We start from the raw sequence: 27,500 nt of genomic DNA on the forward strand, positions 1-27,500 counted from the left end.
GCAGTGATGACAATAAGAAGGCATGGTCATTTAATTTTATGTACTAATCCAGATAAACGTATAGATATGTGATGTGTCTAGAAGTCGTCCACAGTATCAGTGAATATAGTTGATTATTTATAAACAACAGTTGTCTAGGTCGACTGTTTTCACAGGTTCTCACTGCTTTCTCCGTAAAGTTCGCTTTAGAAACAATAATTACGCTTAACGTTTTTGGTATAGAAAGAGACGAGAGAGAGAGAAAGAGAGAGAGACTTGAGCCACAAGCCTGCTTTTGATCTTGTCAAATTAAGATAAATGAAAATAAAAAGGAGTGTTTTGTAGAGGTTACCGTCCAATGTTTGAATAGATTGTATCACTAAGTTGTTAGATTCCAACTTGTTTTTTGTTTGCAAAATGTATCGGAACCAAAGCTTCTTCTATTCGTTAGGATTATCCACCTGAAACAAAACCAAAAAAAGAATCTTTGTAAGGATTTGAATTATATCTATCAGTAGACGAATCTTTTATAAAATAAAAGAAATATTTGACAAGACACTTGAATAATTATTATTATGATGTTGATGATGATGATGATGATGATGATGATGATGATGATGATGATGATGATGATGATGATGATGATAATGATGATGATGATAATAATAATAATAGTAATAATAACAATAATAAAAATAAAAATAATAATAATAATAATAATAATAATAATAATAATAATAATAATAATAATAATGATGATAATAATAATAATAATAATAATAATAATAATAATAATAATAATAACAATAATAATAATAATAATAATAATAATAATAATAGAATAAAATTCCCTTTATTTATTCTCATGGGAAAATTTTTCTTTAGGGTCTATTCCAAGGGAAGACTGAAATAACCCAGGCGTAAGCCGCAGTGCAAAGAAATAGAAAATCATTTCATAAAATACAATTATAGAAAAGCGGACATATACATTGATTCATTTTTGAATTTTGATGTACATATTGATAACTGTATAAGGCGTGCAAGCAGAATGATGGGAATAACATATAGAACCTTTATAAGACTTGATAAAACCATATTTTTGTATTTGTATAAGTCGCTCGTTCGACCAATTCTAGAATACGGAAATTGCATCTGGAGCCCATTATATAAAAGACAATCTATTAGCATTGAAAGTGTTCCGAGGAGAGCTATCAAAAAGATTTATGCCATACAGTATTTATCTTATAAGGAAAGGTTAGAATTTCTTGACTTACCAACTTTGAAATACAGAAAAATTCGTGGGGATTTAATCCAGGTTTAATCATTAGTACATGGTCTGGATGGGATAGATTTTTCAGATTTTCTTTTTCTAATATTACTTTTACTAGAGGGGACACATTTAAGACTAGATGCAAAACAAACATAAGACAAAATTGGTTCGGTATTCGTATTGTCCAGAAATGGAGCAATTTGAAATTTGAAACAAAGAATGCAAAATCTCTGGATTAATTCAAGGTGTTAGTAGACAGGGAATTATATATGATGAAAGATTTATATAATATGTCCATTTATGCTTGTTTGCACTGCTGTTGACATGGCTTTCAATCTTGTATGTAAATACCATGCATTGTTACCTTATTGCGGTTATCTTCTCTATGTATGGATGAATGAGTGTATTTGTGTGTGTTTGTGTGTGTCTGTATGTGCGTGCGTGTGTGTGTGCGTGCTTTGCATGTCAAGGTAAAAGATATATGTTTGTACATCACACATGCATGGGTGCATTTAAGTTGTTATACTTTTTTACCACATGTATCATTATTGTCATCTTTCAATCAGTTGAATATTCAAGGGATTTTATCCTATTTCGCCCTATACCATATGTTATGTTATGTTATACACGTACATAACCCACACTCATTTACTCTACATACACATGTACTTACAACCACACGCATGCGCAATTTACTCTAGAATATAACTCACCAATCAAGTAGAACCAACCATAAAATATTACTTCACAGCAGAGAGGAAAACATGAATAGATATATCTAATGACAAAACAAATAAATTATCATCAAGATGATGACATCAAGATTTGAATTGCACAATATTTTATCGGTCATTTATCAAATAAATACATGAACGACTGAATATATAATGAGAGAGATAGGGATAGATATAGATAGATATACAGATAGATAGATAGATTGATAGATAGATAGATAGATAGATAGATAGATAGATAGATAGATAGAAAGGGAAAGAAAGGAAGGAAGAAAGTTGTATTTCTCTGATCACCAATATTTTTGATTTGTCGTTATTATAGCTGATTCCTATGATTATGGTTAAGGCACTGTTGGACTGACGGGTATGTATGTGTGTATGTGTGGGTATGTGTGAGTGCCTATGACAAATTACTTGTGTTTTGTTGTATTTTTGTCATTATGGTAAAAAAACTTCAAAGAGGCACCACATCAATTAAAATGACTTTCAACTAGCCAAAATCTAACAAACCTGAAACCTCTTAATTTGATAAACGTTTGAGGTTGAGTTTTAATACTTGAACTTTTAAACTTGAGATTTTATATAGAGCAATATCCACTAAACGTACCCAAAGTGCTGTAAAGGGCCCCCTAGCCAACAGCAATACTTATCATGTAGGACCAGACATGACACCTACTAAGCGATGTTACAGTTATTTTAGGACAGAGACAACGTTGTTAACTGTCAGGACTTATAACGCACTTGAGTACGGTGAGAGAATGTGGGTAAAGAGCCTTTTCCAAGGACTAAACAACTATGCGCCGCTCAAGATTCGAACCTAGGATCTTCTGATCAGAAGGCGAGTGTTATACCACTAGACCACCAAGCAGCAAGTTTTCTGACCAAAATGAAAAACAATGTGTTTAGTCAGAGGATAAAAGATCTGATAAATATCTGCATACATGCACATGCAGATATGTAATTTATTATTAGCTCTTTTTCCAATTGTAAAGCGTCTCTCTGGCATGATAACATGCTGATTTCGTCTTAGATGGTTTCCTTCTTGCATTTTTCATTTTACTTTGTCTGGCACTGAATAGTATAGACCTTTTCAGATCAGTAAAGTCCACGTTGAGTTGTCGTTCTTTGGGGTTTTTTTTTTTCTCTATGTATGGATTCATTTCTGAATAATTTGCCACATCGAAATAAATAAAAGTTCAACAATAATTTCATCAATAACAACCAGACCAAACATAAAAACAACAGCATCAGCAAAGAAAACAACAAAAACAACAAGATCAACAAAAACAGACTGTGCCATACAAAGAAAAACCCGCGTAAAACATTGATATAGAAGGAACAAAAATGACGACACTAAGCTCTTTGTTATTGTTTTCATAGATAGAACAAAATTGACACCATTCAGCCCTTCAGACTACAAACGTTCAAGGTTACACATGGTTTGGTGTGTTGGTACGGCTGGCAATATGATACATTTTTTTGGCTAAACGCTCTGCAGTAGTTGTCTAATTAGTTCTCACTAAATTCGACCATTTAGACAATAAACGTTAAAAGTTACACATATTTTTGTGTGTTGGTACCATTCATATGGCAATATAGCATCAATAATAAATACCATGCTCTGGGCACTCCTCAACTTTTATTTACATCTTGATATAGATAGAATGAAATTGACGTCACTAAGGTCTTTGTTATTGCTTTTTGCCATCCGCGTTTATGAGTAATTCTCACTGTATTAACCAGACTCGAAATGTTCAAGGTTACACACAGTTTTGTGTGTTGGTCCGTTATACTTCAGGATGGCAATGTGGTGAGCTCCTTAGCCATGCGCATATTATCTATATTATTTACTGCAACTAAACAACGAAACCAGCTGGAATTATCGGTAATCTTGAAGCAAGTTTGTATTTATTCCAGGTCTCCATAAGATTTAACGTGACAAGATGTGTATTATCGAATTGCCGATGAGTGGGAACTGGTTGCTCCTTCACCAAGCCATGCAGAGAGAAAAAAATGAACGCTGGAGGAAAATGAAAATTATTCGTTGCGACGTGATAAAATCATTTCATTATCACGCCCACCTCAAGTCCTTTCCATCGTGTTCTTACATTCCAACGCCAAGGTCCAAGGTATAGATGGAACTAAGTTGACGTCACACAGGTCTTTTTAATTGTGTTTATCCAGTCATTTGTATGAATATTTCCCACTTATTTCTATCAATCAGATTATATACTTTCAAAGTTATACCTAGTCTTGTATGATATTACGTTATATCTGGGTATCGGATGTTTTGAGTATTTTACCAAACGCAATGCATCAATAATCTACTTTATGTAACAAAATGTTCATTCTGTACTAAAGAATAGACATGTTTTATTGTGCTAAAAGTTTAATAGCATCCAACAGTGCATATCATAAAGTGTCGTTTACACTCAAGTCCGCTGTGAGATAAACTTAAAGTGCTTTACCGAAGGACACTACTCTGAGGCCAGTTGTTGTGTTTATGTTCAGCCAATTTCAGCCGATCACCGCATAGATAGACAAATAGACAGGTAGATAGATAGATGGATAGAAAGATAGATAACAAGATAGAAAGATAGATAGATTATAGATAGATAGACAGATAGATAGATAGATAAACAGATAGAAAGATAGTTATATAGCTAGATAGATAGATAGATAGATAGATAGATAGATAGATAGATAGATAGATAGATAGATAGATGGATGGATAGATAGATAAATAGATAGATAGATCGATAGATAGATAGATAGATAGATGGATAGAGTTAGATTAAAATGACAACGACAGAGAGACCATGATTAATATTTGAAGCGTGAAATTAATTGGATTGAGAAGTGATATTTAACGCCAAGCGAATCAGTCTAGAATCAAAATTAATGACAACGATGTGTCGGCATAAAATCATGACGTTAAATATCAAATGTCTATGAATAACATAATCTTGATGAAATTGACTTCTTTTCTAGCGTTATTACAATAATATAAACCAACAACAAATGTCATTTTAGTCTTCTATACTACTGGCAAGGCGACAAGACGGTAAAACCCTATAATCATTATTTAAAGTTTATTTGAATCCTATATTTGCTGATTTGAAGATCTCAATACATATATACAACCCCCAAGCCCCCCCCCCCCCCCCCCACCACACACACACACAGACACTATCACACACACAAACACACACCACAAATCGCTATCAACTTTTGTTTTAAAAATTTTTTTAAAGTTTAATAAATAGTATGAAATGTCCTTCCGTGCCATTCATAAGGTCACAGGACTCGGATTGTATCGCATCAAACAGACAAAAGCAATTGCTTGCTACCTTTGAATAGAATGCGATTCAATTGCAAGGTATTTCCCTAATATTCTGAAGTGGTCAGCGTCGTATTTCCAAATTATTTTGAGAAAAAAAATGAAAGCAAAATTGTGAATGGTATTCGATGCTTAATTTTTTCTATTCCATGTATAAGATACATTTCTCATGATGTTCTCTCCACCTATATAAAATTCACTTGTTACTATCAAAGGCATAAAAGTATTGTTTCCTTTATTATATTGGTTAGAGATTAGTTGAATGCAAAATGATGGAATACCACAAGCTGTTCTATCTAAATCGCGACTCGTTTGTATTCCTTATGTATGTTTTTGCCATGGTGTCGTTGGAGTAAGGAGAAAGCCACACAACTCTCTGCCATTGTGGTAGCACACTCGCCTTCAGACTTGTAGTTTCCTGGTTTAGCCCTTCAGAAAAGTCTCTATACTCACATTATCTTACCGTATCCAGGTGTAAAATGAGTACTCGGCCTGAAACACCGTTGCTTGTGTTTTAAATATATATCAGAATAGCGAAGTAATTGACATTTTATCTCGTTCTACGTGTTAAATTTACAGTTGTCTCGGGGCTCCTTGTAAAGTGCTTAAAGCACATATTTTTGGATATTGCACTTTCTCAAAAGCAAATAATGCGCCACCCCACTGCTTTCCTGTGCACTCTTCTATGGACTTGGCCATCCAAGCCTATGGTTCCCCACTCAAAGACCATTTGTACTTGTTCATAATATCGACATTGAGACAAAGGAATATTCTCACACCTACAAGGAAAGAAAAATATCCTGGTTTGTTGAATCTTCAAAATTAAAGTTACAGACTTTAAAAAGGAAGAAGAAAAAGAAGAAGAAGAAGAAGAAGAAGAAGAAGAAGAAGAAGAAGAAGAAGAAGAAGAAGAAGAAGAAGAAGAAGAAGAAGAAGAAGAAGAAGAAGCAAGTCCCGTCCTTGATGTCCTACACCCATGACCCAGCGGCCGGCCTCTGACTCTTTATGATCACATCCCGTTAAAACTCTTTTTTCATATTGAAAATTAGCATCCTATTTGACCAAAATATGCCAACCGTGATACTGTATATGCAATTAAAACGACTAAGTAGAGAGTTGGAATTTACTTTGACTTAATAGCTCGATTTAACTATAAGACGAATAATTATGTTACTAATGTACAACATTCAGTCATACATCATGGCTTATGAATTAGATTCAACAAGTTCATCATTCAACACTCGGAAAATTTAAATCTTAAAACATAGATAATTTATAGCGATACGTTATCTCTGTAAAATATAGCCAATTTCAACTCTGAAGACTGTAATATTATAATACTACCCAAAAGCCATTTATTATTCTGATAAATAGGCGTTTCATGTGGCGATGGCATATCATCTGACCACCCATTATTTATCACAAATCCCAAAATCGTGTATCTAGTTTCCCATATTCTACGTCTGAATTCTCAAAAATTGACAATACAATCAATTTTGTTAGTTGGCCATGACGAAAATAATGACGCCTTGTTATGATATACATGTATATATATATATATATATATATATATATATATATATATATATATATATATATATATATATATATATATATATATACTGGTAAATGCCAGTGCTACTCTATGGAATATCTTAAAGGTTATGAAAGAAATATTGTAGACATAAAGATTATACCTCCATATTTTGGTGGGTTCTTTTGACCTCCAATGGTGGGCAGAGAGGCCTCTATTTCTGTGTCTACTAACCCTTATTTATATTCTTTTATAATTTGCTTTCTGGCCTTGTCTCGGAATAAGATTACTTGGTTTTGTCTATAAACATGTGTCTTGTAGTTAATTTCGAAAAAAAAGATCGAGTTTAGCTACAATATATTAGATAAGGTTTAGTTAAAAGTCCATTAGTATTTCAAGACATTTATTTTAGTTTGTAAAAGATTACACATTTTCTTCGCAGAAGGAATATTCTTCTAGATCAGAACATTTGAAAGGCAACTTTCCCAACCGAATTACCCACGTAAAATGGTAGTTTAAAATGTCGGAAGATTATGTCGTTTTCGTGAACGAAATCTACAAAAAAGCAATGCCAGTAGAATTATTTTCGTTTTCAGATTGTCGTTCGAACTATAAAAAGGTCATAATATTATACAATGAAAATATTTCCTATGAAGTACATCTGGCATGTAGTAAGGGATCTATGCTTCATTCTTTTCAGAATGAATTTGATGTATGCATGTGTAATAGATGATATATTAAAGTACAAAATAGATATGTATTCAGGAAACAAAAATGAAAAATGGCACCGACAACATTCTAAACGGATTTCGACTCTTGTGCTTTCCAAACAGTTCTCCTTATAATGGAAGAGGTTTTATTATTATCAAAACTTTGAGAAAGTTCTATTCAAGGCATGCAAAGTGTCTAATAGAATATGTCGTGTTGCTCAGTTGCTCATTTCAATCTGAAGACTATTAAAGACAAACCAACAGTTTACATCATCAATATCTATGGCCTCACAAGCGAAAGTGCGAGAAAAGAGCCAGACGAGCTCAACAACTTCTACACAGAGCTAAATTTCACATCAAAATAATTAGGCAATAAAAGTATAATCATAATAGCCGGGCACTTGAATGCTAAAATAGGACAACGAAAAGAAAGCGACTCATCCATAGAAGCCTACTGAAAAGGGGTACGAAATAAGAACGGAGAGAGAATAGTAGAATTTTGTGAGGACAAAAACCCTGTTCGTCACAACCAGTGCATTTTGCCATTCGTCACGTCACCGGACAACATGGACAGGCCAGTTACGAAATCAAGCCAGAGGTACAGTAAAACCAATATTCAACCAAATTGACAATAATAATATACGTTGTCAACAGCGACAGAGAAATGTCATTGCAAATGCAAGATCATATGGTGACCCGCTCCTATCAAATAACCATAAACTCGTCAAAACATGTTTCAAATTTAACCTACAGAGACTATGGCACAGAACACAATCAAACAACAAGAAGAAAAAATAAGCATTGGCAGAATAGTGAAAGATCCTAAATGTCGCATATAATACCAACATGCGTTTGACCCACCCATAGAGTAACAAAACAACACACGCCACGTACAAACACCAGACGTGTTGTGGACAAATACTCGGTCAGCAATAATTAAAGCCGCCGAACTCACCGCCGGCGACTTCACAAATAGAAAAGTATGCGTTTTCACGACAAAGCTTTAAAAACATAGTCAATAAAACAAAAACAACTCAGCATAACAATCCAAAATACAGTAAATGAAGATGAGAAACTATGTCTCAAAAAACAATGAAACAAGACGCTGCATCAATAAGAAAAAGGCTATCGAATTAATGACATTGGAGCTAAAAGAAAAGCTGCCAAAGCGTCATAGTCTCAAGATTAGTAGGCGATCGGCAATAAGTCAAGTAAGTCAATAGAGTATTAATCAAATACGCATATTTTTTTTCGTAAACTGCAAAGGGAGAAGGGAGACACTGTAAAAATATATTAACAAGAAATGAAGTGGGTAGAAAAGTGCCAGAGGACAGTACAGAATAAAAACTTAGCAGCGATGAGGTTTCGAACCCATGACCCTACTGTTACTGTTACAGCTCCGCTCTACAATCGACGCCAGCCACCATTTCATTTCTAATTATTATCAACATAAATGCCTGCTCCACTCTAGTTTAGAAAAAAAATGTATTTACTTCGATATACAATATTCATGCAATTAATTTGAATATTCAATTCATAGCTAAGCTATTCTTGGTGTCCCCACACCAAAATATATGTCTGTGATTTACTGCTTCTAAATTGTATTATCAGTAAACTAATCTTTAAATATTTAATACCTATTATCAAAATTATAGACATTAGATGGTAACTATAGATTTATTCATAGAAAATGAGTAGGCTATAATTTCCGACATTGCAAAACAACTAAATATTGTATTTTTAATTATTTTAGCATAATTTCAATACGACAAATGCATCACATTGACATGATACAGTATTGAGGGGCGGGTTTCAATAATCTTTCTATGTTGAATCCTTTGCAAATTAATCTTGCATTTATAGCGGTAAATAACAATTCAATAATACTTTGCTACTATATATTTAACCAAAGTCCTGACATTTCACTTCATAACCCCATTTACTTGATAGTCGAGTAATAACAATATAATTGCTATAAATATCCTGTTTTCAACACCTATCAATTACTTTGCCATTTCCTCAATAGAAATATTAATTTTAATACAGTTTGGAGTTTCAACACATATAGCAGTTGCGGTAGAACACTCACTTCACACACAAAGGGATCGAAATCGATCCCTCGGGTGCTTGTGTGGCTGGGCCGGTTAGATTTGGGGGAAAGTATATTGCGATTGACTAGCGTTCTATCCAAGGGTAGCAAGCAATTAATTGTTATTGTCCGTTTCACAATATAGAAACGGGGATAAACACACGCCTTGACTGACCCAACCATAGACATACTGGTCCGACGCAGAGTTTCATACAAACAAGACCAGAAATCCGCACCTAAACGACAGTATTGGAAGAAAAGCTCTTATTTAGAGTCCAACAATCCATTTTAGTCGAGAATAGTCAACCATAATCCTGCCAACTTTTATTTGCGCTTACCGCAATTTCAGCCCATTATCCGCCACCTCATGATAAAAAACCTCTTATTAGCAATAATCATTTTATTAAGTGTTCGATACATCATTCCGGGTATAAGACTACTTTCCGAAGACAATGGATCATACGACGTGTACTACTACAACGAATGGAAAAAGCCTGATCGTGGTGCGCATCAATCTGTAGTTTTATTTCTGTGACCACAATATAGCAATGACTATGAAAAATGTTTTTTTCTCTTTTTGAGGAAAATTTTTGTCTAAAATCAAAGCCCTATCTCCACTGGGTAAAAATGTTTTTGAATTTTGAAAATCCATTCATAAATAAACAACTTTTGCAGTTTCAAAGTTGTCATTTATTTGAATGACCCGCAAAGAGGAAAAAAAACGCGAAAATATGGGACGCTTTTTCGGCATTTTTTTCGACCTTTGGTTGTATCTTGCGTAATAAGTGGATTAAAAGATTGAAACTTGAAGAGCAAATTAGGATGGTGTTTTGTAAAATACGGGAAAAGTACTCGTCATATCCATATGGAATTTTACAACCAAAAAGAAGAAATGTTCATGTATTACCTTGTCAGCGACAAAACCTCCACGCCCGGTAGTTTTAGAAATATTTCACTCTAAAGAGTAAAAATCTATTTTTAACGGTCTTCTGGTAATCGCACGAGTTTTGTCGATTGACATAATCTAAAATTACCTTTTTTCTTACTGTGTGCCAAGTTTCAGTCATATTCATCGATAAACAGCGTCGTAATTAATTTTTTAAAATAGCATGCACGGGACGGCTTCGTCCCATATTTTGACGCGAATTCGGGCACTTCGTGAGCGAAAAAGAGGCCCAAAGATTTGTGCGGGATGGTCATTGCTACACAATATAGTATACCGTGATGGGTGTCAGTGTGAATGCAAACCAACGCAAAGCAGTTGAATGTAAAGATAGAGATTCTTTTTTGTTTGTTTCCTTTAAAAACTATCATCCTCTCTGAATCTATATATATATATATATATATATATATATATATATATATATATATATATATATATATATACATATATATATATATATATATATATATATATATATATATATATATATATATATATATATATATATATATATATATACAGCGGCGTGGTGTATTGACGGCATATGGTGGTGCCATGATTAGAAGAAGAAAAAAATTCTAAAACAGTGAACACGATTAAGAGGAGAGAGCACATGTTAAAAACTCTCTTTTTTTTGGAAGGGTGGGGGGAGGGTCGATGGTTTCTACGAGTGGACAAATCTCAAAAAAAAACAAATAATTCATGAAAACAACAAACCACAACACTGAGATACAAGTCCCGTATGAAAAGGTCCTTGTAATTATTCTTTGTCCACCTTTTAAAGGATTGGATTTGGTAGATAATGCAATCAATATGTGATAAATGTAAATCAAAAGAGAAAAAAAAAAACCTATGACAGAAACTACTTACTTTTAGTACTTGTAAAAAAAATCTGCACGGCGATGTTTCATCTCTGCAAATCTTTTTATAATGTGTTTATTGAAATCTGGAATGGCATCTATTTAAGCTTTGTGAATTGACAGAATCATTAACGAATTTAACCGCTCCTGTTTCATTGAATTTCGCAAGAAATTTTTCACTCTTTTAAGGGTGCTAAAACAACGTTCAGGAGGTTAAGAAATACGATGGAAGTGGTTAAGGTCACTATAGCCTATAGATGTCCATGATTTGTCAGTGTTTGTTGTATCTTTTTCTAAACTAACTGTGAGCCATTCATGCCTGTCATACCATGTCACTGAAAAAGAGCGTTTTCGAGATTTCCACACCTGTGTTAATTCAAAATCAGTTGGTTGGTGAGGAACTAGTCTTTTTATTTCTAATTTGTCATCTAGTGTCAATCTCCCAAACGGTCGGTGAAGTAAAGAGTCAACTTGATTCATTGCAATTCACTGTTTAACAAAAAAAAAACTTCAAAGTATATCTCAAATAATGGAAATCAGTGGAATACGATTAATGATTGCACAAATAAAAGGTAGATTCAGATCTTAAAGCATCACAAAGAAAAAATCACTCCACTTAAGTACTTAAAAAATCGAAAAACACACCAAAAGTATAACTGTTGACAATCTTCGCTTTCTTTCTCTGACTGACACAAATACACACGCACAAACACACAAACACACACACACACACACAAATAAACACTCATACACACGTAACGATCAACTCGGCACTGCAAGCAAGAAAAATGTTGGTAAATTCGTCGACAATGCTTCGTTGCAAAGAATTACTTTATTCAATAATCGTGAAAAAGAGGTGGGGGGGGGGGGGGGGGGGGGAGTTGATATGTCATATTTTAAAGTTTTATGTTGTTTTTCTTTGCTGCTTACAAATAAACTTGACAATGATCAGTGTTTTTGACAGTTAATGTAATATTTTGGATGGCCGAAGTTACCCTAATTTGGCGCATCCCCCCAGTCCAACGGTGGAGCTCTCAGATCCTGGCACAAGTCGAGGGGTTTTCCGCTATTTGAAGATAGTATAATTCGACCTAGTTTCTCGCTCAATCAGCTGTAGCGATACTAATGAATAGAGCATTAATTGGAGCTTGGATTCCTTTGCACCACGGTGTTGATTCAGTCACTAATTCGCGCAGTGATGTCACCAACACACGAGTCAGCTCAGTGCGGGATTCGGAATCTTGAATAGAGTGGAGACTAAAAAGGCAGTATGTTGTTGGCGAGTTGGCGAAAGACAGTGGAGTTAAAATCTCTGTTTTATTTTTAATTAAATTATGCTGTTAATGATTTTTTACAAGATTGGTGTGGAGCCTGGCACCATTCGATCTAATGGACCCACGCCACTGTATATATATATATATATATATATATATATATATATATATATATATATATATATATAGGTATATATATGTATATATATATATTTATATATATATATATATATATATATATAGAGAGAGAGAGAGAGAGAGAGAGAGAGGGAGAGAGAGGACTGAGAGAGAGAGGGAGAGATAGAGATAGAGAGAAAGAGAGAGAGAGAGAGAGAGAGAGAGAGAGAGAGAGAGAGAGAGAGAGAGAGAGAGAGAGAGAGAGAATAATATTCAAACCATTACTCTTCACTCCTTTAATGCGAAACTTCACAATAATAATTTTAAAAATCACAACGGCAACGACATTAAACTCCCTAAAGATTTCATTTAGTAGGCATGAAGCATCGTTATAGGAGTGAAAATTTTTTATTTGAACATCAATTTTATTTATATTATATTTACCCATCATTTAATAATAAGGTAGAGCACTTATTTCATAGTATTTGTTTTATATCTCTCATCCCCCCTCCCCTCCTCTCTCTCGCTCCCCCCCCCCTCTCTCTCTCTCTCTGTGTGTGTGTTTGTGTGTGTGTGTGTGTGTGTCTGTGTATGTGTATGAAATATCCATGAATAGAATTGTGCAGGGGAATGACTTTCTGCGAGTGCGTGTGTAAATTTATTATGTAAGCCTTATACTGTTGATCTATGTAAAGCGGTTTTAGCCCGAGGCCAAAAGCGCCATTGAATTCCAAGATTATTATTATTATTATTATTATTATTATTATTATTATTATTATTATTATTATTATTATTATTATTATTATTATTATTATTATCATCATTATTATTATTATTATAATAATACATGGCATTTATAACGAGCATTTTTATCACTGGTGATGCTCAATGCGAATTATTATTTTTATTATCATTATTATTATTATTATTATTATTATTATTATTATTATTATTATTATTATTATTATTATTATTATTATTATTCTTTTAATTATTATGATTATCATTATTTTTGTTTTTGAAGAAAAAAATATCATAATTATTGTCTTTAATTGTATTGTATAATCATCACCATTGTTATTATTATCAATATATATCTATCCATCTAGTCACCCATTTATCCATATACCAATATATTTTATCAACATATCTATCCATCGATCCATCAAGGCATTCATCTATCTGTCTATTATCTTTCAAATTTCTATCAATTCATCGATCCATCCATCTTGAGAATTTATATAGCGCAATATCCATCTAGATATAATTGAAGGCTGATTTTCCAAAACTCGTTAAATCGATCTTATATGTTTTGAGATTTTCCATCCATGAGATAAATTGAAACGTAAACTTTATTCTAAACATAATTTGAAACAAGAATTTCCTAGATTTGTGTGACTTTGAAGTTTAAATATGATAAATTAATAGGCCGAATGAGAAACTTTAGGGGAAATATTCCTCTCAATATCTCAAAATGGATAAAACGGAGTTAGGGAGTTTTGGAAAATCACTCTTCAATTTATCTTAAAGAATTCTTTTAGCCGAATGCATTGATAAATGTAAGAGAGAAAAAACTCTGCCCCTTATTATATTAGTATTTGTAAACTTTTGATTATCTAACGAGTCAAAAAAAAAAAAAAGAAAAAAAGAAATGAAATACACTATCTGGCTCTGAAGCCACCTGTCAGCCAAATGCTCTAACGTCATTCATATAGGGGGTTCTGATAGGTGGTGGTGAAGTTGAGTTTTGTTCCAACCTCCCTGTCTACCAGCAGTGATTGGTTGCTAGGTCATCTAGATCTGGAGGAAAGTACTTTGTAATAGGCTAACGTCCTATCCAAGTGGTAGCAAGCGATTGCTATTGTCCGTTTCATGCTAAAGAAACTGTGATAAACTCCTACCTCATGAACCTAACGGCTCTGCAGGACTACAACTACTATTTACCGATCAGGGTCAGTATCAGATATCAATGTTTATTACATTTCCACATATCAGGAAGTTTCAAAGATTCAATATCAAGTCCGGTTATATAAAACTTACTTTATTTAAAACTTAAAATCTAACCACCTTCACCTTCAAGACAGTCTTGGTTAAGTCTATACGGTAAGAGGGTTTTTTTTAAAGCTTCGATAAGTGTCCCGACCTGGTGCAAAGGCGAGGTCTAACCAGTTCCCTTTCCTTTTACTATATGAGGAGTTCCCAGTCTATAATTAAAACTGTGCTCGTAATATGCAAATTTGGTAAGAAGTTAAAATCTTGGATGATCGAAATAACGTCCTGATTAATCAGCGTTCTGGGGATCCCGATAGCTCAGGGGGTCCCCCCGATAGTTCAGTTGGTAGAGTACTCGCTTCACACGTAAAGGAACCAAGATCGATCTTGGGTTAGTCTAGATTTTTTCTGACCACTCACCAGTGATTGGGTAGCTGGACCTGTTAGATCTGGCGGAGAGTACTTTGCGATAGACTAGCGTCCTATCCAACGGATAGCAAACAATTGCTATTGTCCGTTTCACGCTATAGAAACCGGGATAAACTCCGGCTCCATGGGTCTAATGGCTCTGAGGGACTACTTTTAATCAGCGTTGTAGTTTTTTTTCCAAAGATTACTTAAATAGTAGGTCAATTAAACGTTGTAGTTTGTTTATTTCGTATTTTCAGTTTCATCCTTTTACATACTTATTATGATAACAGTGGGCATGAGTTTTACCTAGTCTTGTGCTTTCTCGTGTACCTCAAGGCACTGTCTATGCTATAGGTCAATCCCGATCAGGAAAAAAAAAGTGTTCAAGAAGAAGAGGCTGTTATAAAAATGTAGGTCATTATAAGATATTATCGGATATTCCAATAGCTCAGAAGTTAGTAGAGCACTCGCCTCAAAACGAAAAATAATCAAGATCGATCCCGGATACAGTCGAGATCTTTTCCTGTCTGATTCCACCCCCCCCCACCTGTCCGCCCAGCAGTGATTGGGTAGCTGGGTCTATTAGATCTGGCGGAAAGTACTTTCCAATAGATTGGCGTCCTGTCCAAAGGGTAGCAAGCAATTGCTATTGTCCGTTTCACGAAATAGAAACAGGGATAAACTCCGGTTCCATGGACCAAATGGCTCTGAAGAACTACTTATATGATATTATAAAAACTGAGTCATTTGAAAAAGAACGTGTCTATGCGGATGATTCTCGTCACGTTGACTATTTGACATGCTCTTAGAGGATTGTGAGGAGTTTGCAAAATTTTCAAAGTGCTGCTGGCTATATTATGGTCTTGAGGTTTGATACTGGCCTTCGGATCGGAGGGTTCTGGGTTCGAGTCCCGGTCTGAGCTATGCATAGTTGAGTCCTTGGAGAAGGCTCTTTACTCACATTCTCTCGCCGTAATCCGGTGCAAAAAGATGAGGTTTGTTGTTTGTGTTTTGTCGCCGCTATAAGTTGCTTGATTTAATTTCCACGTCATTGAGCGTAAAACAAAACTGAAACCAACAAGAAGGTGCCCTATCGAATATAACATAATAAACATCGCAGATTCGGGCTGAATTCAGGCTATATGTGTCACGGGCCATCAATTTATTTACTCATGGGACCAAATGTTTTGGCGCTGCTGCGAATAACTTAAGCCTTTTCCGCCATATCATTAATATGTTATTTGCTGTTTACCCTAACTGAATGGTGGGGTTGAATGCAATTATAAAATGACGATATTCTGACTGGTATGAAAGATAATTATAATGGAACTCATTGTGATTATGATGATAACAATGATAATGACAGTAATCAATAATGATAATTATGATGACGATGACGAAGTAGAAGAATATGATGATGATGATGATGATGATGATGATGATGATGATGATGATGATGATGATGATGATGATGATGACGACAACGACGACGATGATGATGATGGTGATGATGATGATAATGATGATGATGATGATGATGATGATGATGATGATGATGATGATGATGATGATGATGATGATGATGATGACGACGACGACGATGATGATGATAATGATGATGATGATGATGATGATGATGATGATGATGATGATGATGATGATGATGATGATGATGATGATGAGAAAGAAGATTATAATATATACTCAACGTAAGTATAATAATAAAATAATACAATAATTGTGGCCGACATGTACAAATAAGTGCACGTCGTACATGGATACAATGGATGCCTTCATACCAAATAAGTGCACATGGACAACTTCATATCAAAAAGAACACAAGCTTAACAATTTCCAATGCAAAAATAAAAAGGGTAGAAATCATGTAATTCTCAATTTCAAACAATTCCTAATTACCTTTAACTAAAGCAAGAAACGAACAGCACAAAGCAAATTAATAACGTTTACCTCTTATCCCACGCTGTACTAGAAAGAATCCAGACGAAATGTGTGCCTACACCAAGTAATAAGACGATGCCAACATTTATAATTCGATTTCAGTTCTCCAAATACTCCGTTTCAATTATATGGTTTCAGTCCTTTCCCCTCAACTATTCATAAAATATTCACGTTGCAATTACAGTCATGTTGACCAAGTCATTTTTCTTCTATGATACGTATATGAATTTTGTTTAAGAATATCGTCAGCAAACAGATGACAACCCTATATCTTTTGAGACTTTCTTATTATTATTCTTGGTCTTCTTGTAATAGCCTTTTAAATAGAGGTTCCAGACTACAGTTCACATTAGTAATACTATACTTAAAACATGACTATAACTTTCTATACTTGATATTGTTCGTTTGTGTTTTATATGTCAAGTTTGTGACGTATCAAATACAATATTGGGTTCATGCGTGATGTTTACCCTCATTAACTCCGAATATTCGGATTGAGTTTTGCGTTGAATAGGTACGAAGGTAATCGTTAGCTCTGTCATTAGAATCTAACTCCTTAGCCAAATTATTAATGACATATTTTTCTGGTGATTCTAAGGGTACGCCTGTATCTCATAATAAATATCACATCATAATTGTGATGAATTCATTGTATAATTATATCACGTTAAACAATGTTTCACTAATATAACCCTGTTTTTTATATTATGTTAAAGGCATTAAAACATATTGTTATATTTAGTTGTTCATGTGATGCCAACGTAAAACGGCATTGCATTGGAGTTTGCTGCGCAAGATCCGTTTACCTTTATATCCATCTCTTAATTACTTATAGAAGGAGCAAAGATGACTTCACTCGGCTCTTTGTTATTAGTTTTAGGCATTCTATTAGCGGTAAGTTCTCAGTAAACTCCATCGATCAGACTATAAACGTTGAAGTTTACCCACAATGTTTTGTATTTGTTTGTTTAATCTGACTGGCGGATGTTGTGAGTATTTTGCTTAAACGCATATCATCAATTATTCTTTTCACACGACGTTCTCACACCAAAGAATAGGCTTTTAACGAAATCGGACCGAACGAGACGTCGAACGCCGATCCCGAACGGATATAGCCTTCTCACGTGACCATGAACGAGATCTGGATAGTGAAGACTCTCAAGCGGTATGCAGCATCGGATCTAAGGTCACGTGATAGAGGATAGCTTGGGTTGCTGTTGGCTTGTGTTAGGGGAGGGGCAAGGTCAGTGTCATTCAATAGTATATAATTGTGCATGTGGCGCTCTATACAGAGAGAAAATTATAAATTGATTACGGGGAAGGTGGGGGGAGGGGGGAGGGGGGGGGGGTTGACCCACAAACGATCGAGGTGTTGGGCTTCGGGTAGACCATGATACGAAATCAAAGAGAAAAGGCCGCTGGTACTTGGATGGTGGAAATGGTTGGGGGTGGGGGGGGGTAGTGACAATCAGCATGGGATGTATATATTAACATTAATAATATCGGCAATAGATGACCAGGGATGTGCATTGTTTGTGTATTGTTTGTATATGTTTGTGTGTGTGTTTGTGTGTGTGTGTGTGCGCGCGCGCGTGTGTGTGAAAGGGATTACACAAAAATACCTTTCTCGGGAGCTTCCAAATGATTACGTATACGATAAATTTGAAAACCACATTGTTTGAACCAGCTTGCAAAAAGGAGAACATTTATATTTGTTTCACAAAAATAGGTTTAGAAATTTAAAATTTTTCTAGTAGATTGATTTTGAAAAAAATATTGCTCATTTTTTAAAAATTTAATGATATTTTTTTTTATTTCCGGTCGATTTTCTTGATTTATATCTCATTTTTAAATTCTCAATGCGACGAGCACACTGATGTATCTCGTGTGATTCAAAAGCGTTGTTTGTTTTTTTAATATATACTGAGAGTCCTGCCTCACTAATTAATTCCTGAGCGTTGAGATGGTGACGCAGCTTTTACATACAAGAGCTTGCAGTCGAGTCGGCAGGGCTTTTGGGTTACACAATCACTCTTTACCCATCGGTCAGCGGTACTCTTTGATGTATACAACACTCACCGCATTTACGCAAAGCCGCCTGCCCATAAATCAAGAGATGGTCTCCTAACTGTTCACAAGCGAACTGTCAAACGAGCAATCGATGATTGGATAAGAATCTCAAGATCTCATATAATAAGGTAAGTTTTGGAGAGGTGATATCCCCCCACCCGTCATCGGACAGAACTTTCATTGCGTTATATCATATAAGCCTCACCTCCTCTTTCTATTCCGGAGTGACGAGATTAGACGAGAAGACGCGAGAAAAAATTGAACACGTGATCGGTAAGTCGTTCGTTCGGCCTGCATCGGCGTATAACTATAACTCTGTAATATATGATATTTTTACTTTTTTGCCTATAAAATTCCTAAAAGCTTTTAAATCTATCAATGTCTCATTGTATTAAAAATATACTAAAATTAGCTGATTCGGTTACAGGATAGTTTATTATATTTCCAATATTATACCACTTTTCTCATTCTACATGCCCTTTCGCTCTGTCTCGAAAAGGGTTGAAAAATACACAGAGCCACAGAACTATTTAATTAAAAAAAACTGTTCCACGTACTAAGTTCAACGAGAGTTTCCGTCCCCTAAATGCCTGTTCCGCATAAATGTACGCTTTTCTATTAAATTCTATATTCTGCGTGCACAGTCTACACGAAAGTACTTGGCGATAGACTAACGTCCAATGAAAAGGGTATCAAGCAATCGCTATTGCCCATTTCACGCTATAGATAACGGGATAGACTCCGACTCTATGGACTGAATGGCTCTGAAGGACTACTACATTTTGATGACAGAATGGAATCGGCACATCTATACAATTGTATTAGAATGCTATGACTATCATCACCATTATCATCATTATCATCATCACGATAATCATCAATCGTTACGATGCAGTATTGTGGCAAGCTTCGTTACGGCACGTTATTGGCCGCATGGTGACAATTGGAGCATGTCCTATATGCACGGTCATGTCCTTGTGTAAGGCACTACACATAAATTGCCTGATCGTTCATCTATAATAGAGTGCTCGGCTAAAAGCACCCAGGACTGATTTACCTGTTGTTGTCCAAAAATGACTTGGTACTGATGGCTTGTTTTGTATGAAATAGGTCTTGCGTGTCTTTCTAGTGAACCATTATGCAGTTAATGTAGAGTTTTGACATTGTAGCATTACTTGAGTATTCCATATGACATTCTCATAATTGAATATTGATGGATTTTAAACAGAAAAAAAGAAAGTAGAGAGAGAGAGAGAGAGAGAGAGAGAGAGAGAGAGAACGAGAGAGAGAGAAAGAGAGAGAGAGAGAAGAGAGAGAGAGAGAGAGAGCGAGAGAGATAGAGAGAAAGAGAGAGAGAGAGACAGACAGAGAGAGAGTGAGAGAGAGAGAGAGAGAGAGAGAGAGAGAGAGAGAGAAAGAATATTACATATTTCTATAAATAAAAAAAGGAAACGTTTGCAGGTTTTCATATACAATTACAATGGCAAGAAGAACTTATCGCATGGGCTGTTAGGACAAGTTTTTAGTATGTCAACTAGATAACACAATGCCAACGTCTCATTCCTGCTTCAACCACCTTGGAATACAATTCTTACTAAATATGTGACCCTACGCCTCGAAGCGGTATTAAGTCGGGATTTGGAAAACGAAGAAAACCGGTTTTAAAGTGGAAATGGTCAAAATGATCAAATTTCATTTTTTGGTTGTTTCATAAACTACAATCATTTTACTACATAAAAACATAATAATTCAACATAAGTATTGACGATAAGTTATATATATATTTAAAGTTTAAAAAAGCAACTATCAGTGAAACCTTCAAAACAAGAGTTGACTTTCTCTCAGAGAGTCACCATTTCCAAGGCTGCACTTGCCAATAATAGCTAATAACAAATACTTTGACCTCAAACTTTAGCCTCGCTTGATGCACTTTTAGCAATCTCTCCCTCTCTCTCTCTCTCTCTCTCTCTCTCTCTCTCTCTCTCTCTCTCTCTCTCTCTCTCTCCTAAACACACACACACACACACACACACACACTACAACCACTACCACCGTATCTTCATCACGACCACTACTATTACAATCACCACCACCACCACATGATCACTGCCACTACTACTTCAACCACCACCACCACATCATTATCACTACTACTTAAACCACCACCACCACATCATCATCACTACCACTACTACTACAACCACCACCACCACATCGTCATTACTACTACAACCACTACCACTACATCATCACTACTACTACAACCACCCACACCACATCATCACTACTACTACAGCCACTGCCACTACTACCACCACAGTCACCACCACCACCACCACCACCACATCATCATCACTACCACTACTACTACTACAACAGCCATTATGACATCATCATCATCACTACTACTACTACTACTACTACTACTACTACTACTACTACTACTACTACTACTACTACTACTACTACTACTACAACCACCAACACAACATCATCCTCACTACCATCATTATGTTTTGGAGCTTTCCTTCACTTGAAATAAGGAAACTTTGGGGTTGCATTTGACAATGTGTTCATATATCATAATATAATTCTAATCAATTATCTGTTTAGATCTATACAATATGTTAACACAATACCAAATATCATCCCAATTCCCTTTTTGTGTGTGCGGAAATTCCTCTTTCGGCATTGAAATTCCTCCGAGTGGTGTCTGAAATTCCTGTGAGTCAAATTGAAAATCGGCGTCTCTGCAAATTTTACTATTTTCGTCAAATTTTCAATGCCCGTATCTGAGGATTTATCTTTGCCCATTGATTTGATTATGTGTGAAACCGATGCCTCACTTCAAAGTCGATTTTCTCAAAACTTGGTTTTTACACTCTCCCTACTTCAAACGGTCATAGTTGGGCAATGAATAATCAGAATTTTATAAATGTGGTATCAAAATTGTAAGCATGATATAAGCTATTATTGGGTACCAAAAATCCAAAATTGAAAAATCCGACTTAATACCGGCGGAGGGTCACATATTGTTTTATGTTTTCAACGTTCCTTTTGCTGACGAAGAGTTATACCCAAAACGTCCATTGTGTCTGCACTGTTCCCACTCGAAGCCATTTGTTAGTTACTGTAAATGGTCAACAACGAATTTAAATATTTGAACGCACATTGTATTCTCTTGGTTATTTTCCAGTGGATAAGTAATGCTATATAGGAAAAAATAAAAGTGTTAAAAACGCACTGTTATGATAAATTGCGACAGTGGTTCTACAGCAGGTGTCAATTATATGGGTCTTGGTAACCTGAATGCAAATTGTCATGCTTTCAACCCGAATTTGAACGGTTTTAGCCTAATTCCCCCTACCATAATAGATATGAAGAAAATATATGTATTTACGCAGTTATTTCCCTTGTTTAATATAGCTGTAATAGTGAAGATCTAAGGCCTTAAACCGAAACGTTATGATTGATTGCCAGAGTGGTTCTATAGCAGATGTTTTTTAAAGGTCTTGGTAACCTGTATGCAAATTGTCATGCGTTCAAATTTGCCCGGATTTAGCTTAATTCCCCCTACCAAAATGTCATAAACGACAGAAGACTTAATTTGTGATTACATTAGACTCTGATTCCACATAATATAACATATTGGTTTCTTTTAAAAGTAACGTTGTTTTTGAGTAAAAAAAAATAAGGTAAAAAAAAAAACGAATCCGCTAAAAGAATCTATGAGAAATAAGACCTTTAGAACTCAATATGAGATATAAAATACTAAGATTTGTTTACTGCACAGTAAAGATCGCGTTTGCCTGTACTGTATGTCAGTTCTTTCTGAATACTATTCGACCACTGGGCACTTAGGCGGAAACTTCTGTACAAGTTATGCTTGGCATTGGAGTGGAAATCAAGTTCAAAGATCACTCCGTTAGCAAAAACAACCATCTTTTGTTTTTATCAATTTTATTCTATAAATGCATGCGAGGAGAACGAGTATAGACGAATGGGATTTGAGATTATTGCAAAAAATTGAATTACATTATAAAGTGGACTCAGCAAATACAACGGTGATGAAATTAATCATGTTGTGTTATTTCTTTGGGACGCTTAATTTATTTACCTGTATAAATTGGATTGATTTGTAAATCACATGTATTTGATCGTATAAAATTTTAAACGCTTAGATATAATATATCCCTGATGAAATGGTGTAAACGAAATAAACGTCTATATCAGGTGACAATTTTCGAAACCACCCCCCCCCAAAAAAAAACCCAATATATATATATATATATATATATATATATATATATATATATATATATATATATATATATATATATATATATATAATAGTTGGTTTAAAACTACACATGAATCAGCAGACTATTTGGAATGTTCTGGATTCCAAAATTATGTTCTTGATAATTTGAGAATAAACCATTAAATTGCCAACACAGCTATTACGATAAATATATTCAAAATTAGCACTCGGCGTTTGGGCAATTAAAAATATTGTGCAACTGATGCTATCATTATCCTACCTTGAAATTGACGGGGGAAAAACAAGGACGGAACACTAGAATAATTTATAAATTACTATGCTATACGAAAATATCATTTTATCCCACATGTTGTACAATTAAAACATTATAGAAATCTAATAGTGAGAATAAGTCATTTGTATCAAAGAGTAACGTGATCATTCCATGCGTTTAGTGGTTGTGACATTATATCCGTGGTATCATTACACAAGACGTACGTGCTGTTTCTTTCTATTTATAGACATGCAATTTTCGCTAGCCGCCCCATATTCAGAAATTGTAATCAATGATTAAACGCATTTTTTTCAATTCGTCAAAGAGACTATCTAGATATATTTTCAATTGAGGATCAAAATAAAGCTGAACGAAAATGTTATCAACCTAATTGTCAGATACAAATGCTTTTCATATGTGGGTTGCAGAATGGGTTTAATTTCAAGTTGCGTAATCAGTTCCGTAATCATGTGTCATCATATACTTATGGCTATGGGAGGGGGAATGTTTTGAAGGTACTTTTACCATTATATTTTGAAACACTTAATTTCATTTTATAATTACTATTAAAACAAATACACGTCTTACATTAGTATACCTTTACTTTTTTTTGTTAAATAAGCTAGTGGAGAATCCACAATATTTACCGAGAAATAAAAGTTATTACGAATAAGTATAGATCGGTATAGTTACTATACCACTATACTTTGACAATTATCATAGATCAAGACAAATCTTTTGAGCCATAACCGATCAAAATCTGTCATACTTTTTTTCTAGTTCAAGGCTTAGAAAAAAAATTACAAAAGAAGAGAGAGAGATCTCTTTATGTGTCTAGTGACATCAGTGACTGTTGTTTTTTTTCCGAACTCATAAAATATGCTGAGAAATAAAGGCGATGACGAATATGCATTTAATCATCATACTACAGTATTATGAAAATAAACATAGACCGAGGCGAATCTTTTGAGCTACACACTTTGATCGGTCCGGTAGGGCGGTCAAATTTTTAAGCTTTTTTTTTTTTGGCGATTCCCGAGTCCAAAGGTCAAATTAAGGACCAGGCACTAAACTAGTGCCGCGCTGAGGACCGGACCGAGGACCGGTCCCACGGTCTTTTAGCTGTGAACCGTGGTCTGGTCCCAAAGAGGAAGACCGCCGGCGGTCCTCACTTCTTATCACCTTTCAACGGTCTGGCGCCATACTACTTCCCCAGCGATTCGTTGCCTCGGTCCTTTGCCTATCTTCCACCAATCACCACCCATCCCACTTAATTAATCGCACCCACCCCCCTTTGCCATACACTAAACGACACAGACGACCATAGAGGCAGACGACCACCTCCCTCCACTCCGCAAACCGCCCTTTCGTGTGTGAGATGGGGGGAACAGGAGGCGCACGCCTTGGACGATTCCATTATACGGGGTAAATTTCAAAATTTACTACACCATAATGATCGCAATGACAATGATCTATGATGAAGGCATGACCCCTCTTCTCTAATGGGTTATTGTTTGAAATGTATGTGACTACTAAAGATGTGTGTGTGTGTGTGTGTGTGTGTGTGTGTGTGTGTGTCTCAAACCTAGCAAGTTGCAAGTCTGATTTTTTGTTTTCTTTTGTCCATCTCTTGTCGCCACTCCTTTCTATCGCATTGTTGTCATTTAAAATAATACAATAATATTAAAATTTCGTTTGGTGTTTTAACTAATCAAATAATATGAGTTTCATTAGTTTCTTCCTTCCAAAAAAACCAGTTATAACGTCTGTATTTTTAAAAGGTCCAATAGAATATTTGGGGACCCCGATAGCTCAGTTGATAGAGCACTCACTCTATACGCAAAGGGCCAGAGATCGATCCCGGGTGCAGTCGAGTTTTTTTCTGAATCCTTGTCTACTCAGCAGTGAATGGGTAGCTGGGTTTGTTAGATCTGGCGAAAAGTCACCATCGACCCCACTTATTACTTATTACTTATTACCGCATCCACCCCCTCTTATAACTTCACGTCTCTCTCTTACTCTTCAATGCTCGCTGCCCTCTCATGTGTGTGTGTGTGGGGGGGGGGGGGGGTAGGAGTTGCGTGTGTGTATAAACGCCACGAACAACTCGATCAACGCCTTGGGTGATTCCATTATCTCCGTTAATGGGGATAAAGTTCAAATTTTATTCACGCTAAATTATCGAAGTAACAATGAAGTACTGTGATCAAATAAAGAAGGCATCACCCCTCTTCTCTAATTAGGTTACAATTTGAAATGAGTGTGACTACTCCGTGTGTTTTACTCCTGTAGACCACGGTTTTCATCGTGTAGCGGTCTTTAACGGTTCAAGAATGAACGATCCCATGGTCCCAAAGGTCAAAACGGTCTCTCAAGAATGTTCAATGTCGAAAAGGACCGCCGGTCCTAGGACCGGTCCTTGCGGTTTTCATTTCCCAGGGACCGTAGGACCGTGGTCCTTAAGCTTGCCAAGGACCGCCTCGCACTACACTAAACCCAGCGGATTTTCTTTATAATTTGAGTCAACGGGTGATAGAATAACCCAAACTTTATATATTTGTTTTATAAAAAAAATAAAAGTTTATGTAATCAATTCATTTCGATGCTTTATTTTGTACAATCATCTTGTAAGATATCCCCTCAATATCATCCGTTGGTTAATTGATTACTCTTGCTGCTGATTGACAAGCATATGTGGTCTTGTGGTATGACACTCGCCTTCGGACAGGGAGGTCCAGGGTTCGAGTACCACTCTGAGTGGCGCATAATTGATTCCTTGAAAAATGCTCTTTACTCACAGTCTCTCACCGTGATCAAGCTTAAAATAAGTTCCTGGCCGTTAACAGCGTTGACTTTGTTAGAAAAAAATAATGTCTGGTCCTTCATGGTAAGTATTGCTCTCGGCCATTGATTCCTTGTAAAGGGCTTTGAACACATTTAGTGGACATTGCGCCATACAAGTGCTCAGGTAATTTTATTATTTTTTAAGTCGATCGACGAAATGTTTCCATTACTGTGACCAAATGTTCTTAAATCTGTCTTTTTAAACAACATTTTATTTCACACAAAATTAGCCATGCGGTATCCATATCCATCAAGAATGGTTTCAGTTGAATTTATCGAGTACGTCTTGAATAATTTAGACATTCATGACCATGAGTTTTCTCGTTACACAAAACAATTTTAATTAAAATTGTCATATTTATTATAAACCATTCGAAAGTTTCTACAATAAAAATCATTGAAGCACATGAAGTACACGGGAATGTAATTCTTATTCCTAATTCTGTATTGAGTATGTTGTTCAAACTCGAAATTAAGTTGCACTTTATTCAGATCATGGAGATCCGATAAGTCATAAGTAGACTACTATCTTCCAAGATGATGGGTATTCATCCAGGATCAATGAGTCTGTTGTTTCTTTTCTTTTCTTTGGGGGAGGGGGGGGGGTTGATTTGTTTTCTTCTGGCCCGACTTTCAACACAGTAGTGGTTTGGGATCTGGTAGCGCTGGAGTAAGAAATCAGCAACAAGGGAGTGTCCTATCCAAGGGTTACCACGCAATTGTTACTGCACAGCTAACGCTAAAGAATCCAAAACCGGGATAATTCCCAGCTCGATTTGTCTCTAAAGGGCTACTTCTTAATTCAAAACAGATACACTGTCGTTAGTGGAAACAGCAAT

General features: G+C 35.4%; 1 protein-coding gene across 1 annotated transcript in view; it reads right to left on the reverse strand.

The window, feature by feature from the left end:
• LOC144965140 (uncharacterized) overlaps positions 1-27,500 on the reverse strand; it is a 73,081-nt gene that overhangs the window by 10,510 nt on the left and 35,071 nt on the right. The window contains exon 2 of the mRNA XM_078900119.1: positions 1-440. This exon is cut by the window's left edge and continues 168 nt beyond it. Coding sequence (XP_078756245.1) covers positions 1-30 — 30 coding nt within the window. The 5' untranslated portion in view covers positions 31-440. The remainder of the gene's footprint in view (positions 441-27,500) is intronic.

This window comes from Berghia stephanieae, chromosome 2 (assembly GCF_034508935.2).
Source record: "Berghia stephanieae isolate SIO BIC M18660-M18661 chromosome 2, UCSD_Bste_1.3, whole genome shotgun sequence".
In the NCBI taxonomy this organism is placed as follows: Eukaryota; Metazoa; Mollusca; class Gastropoda; order Nudibranchia; family Aeolidiidae; genus Berghia; species Berghia stephanieae.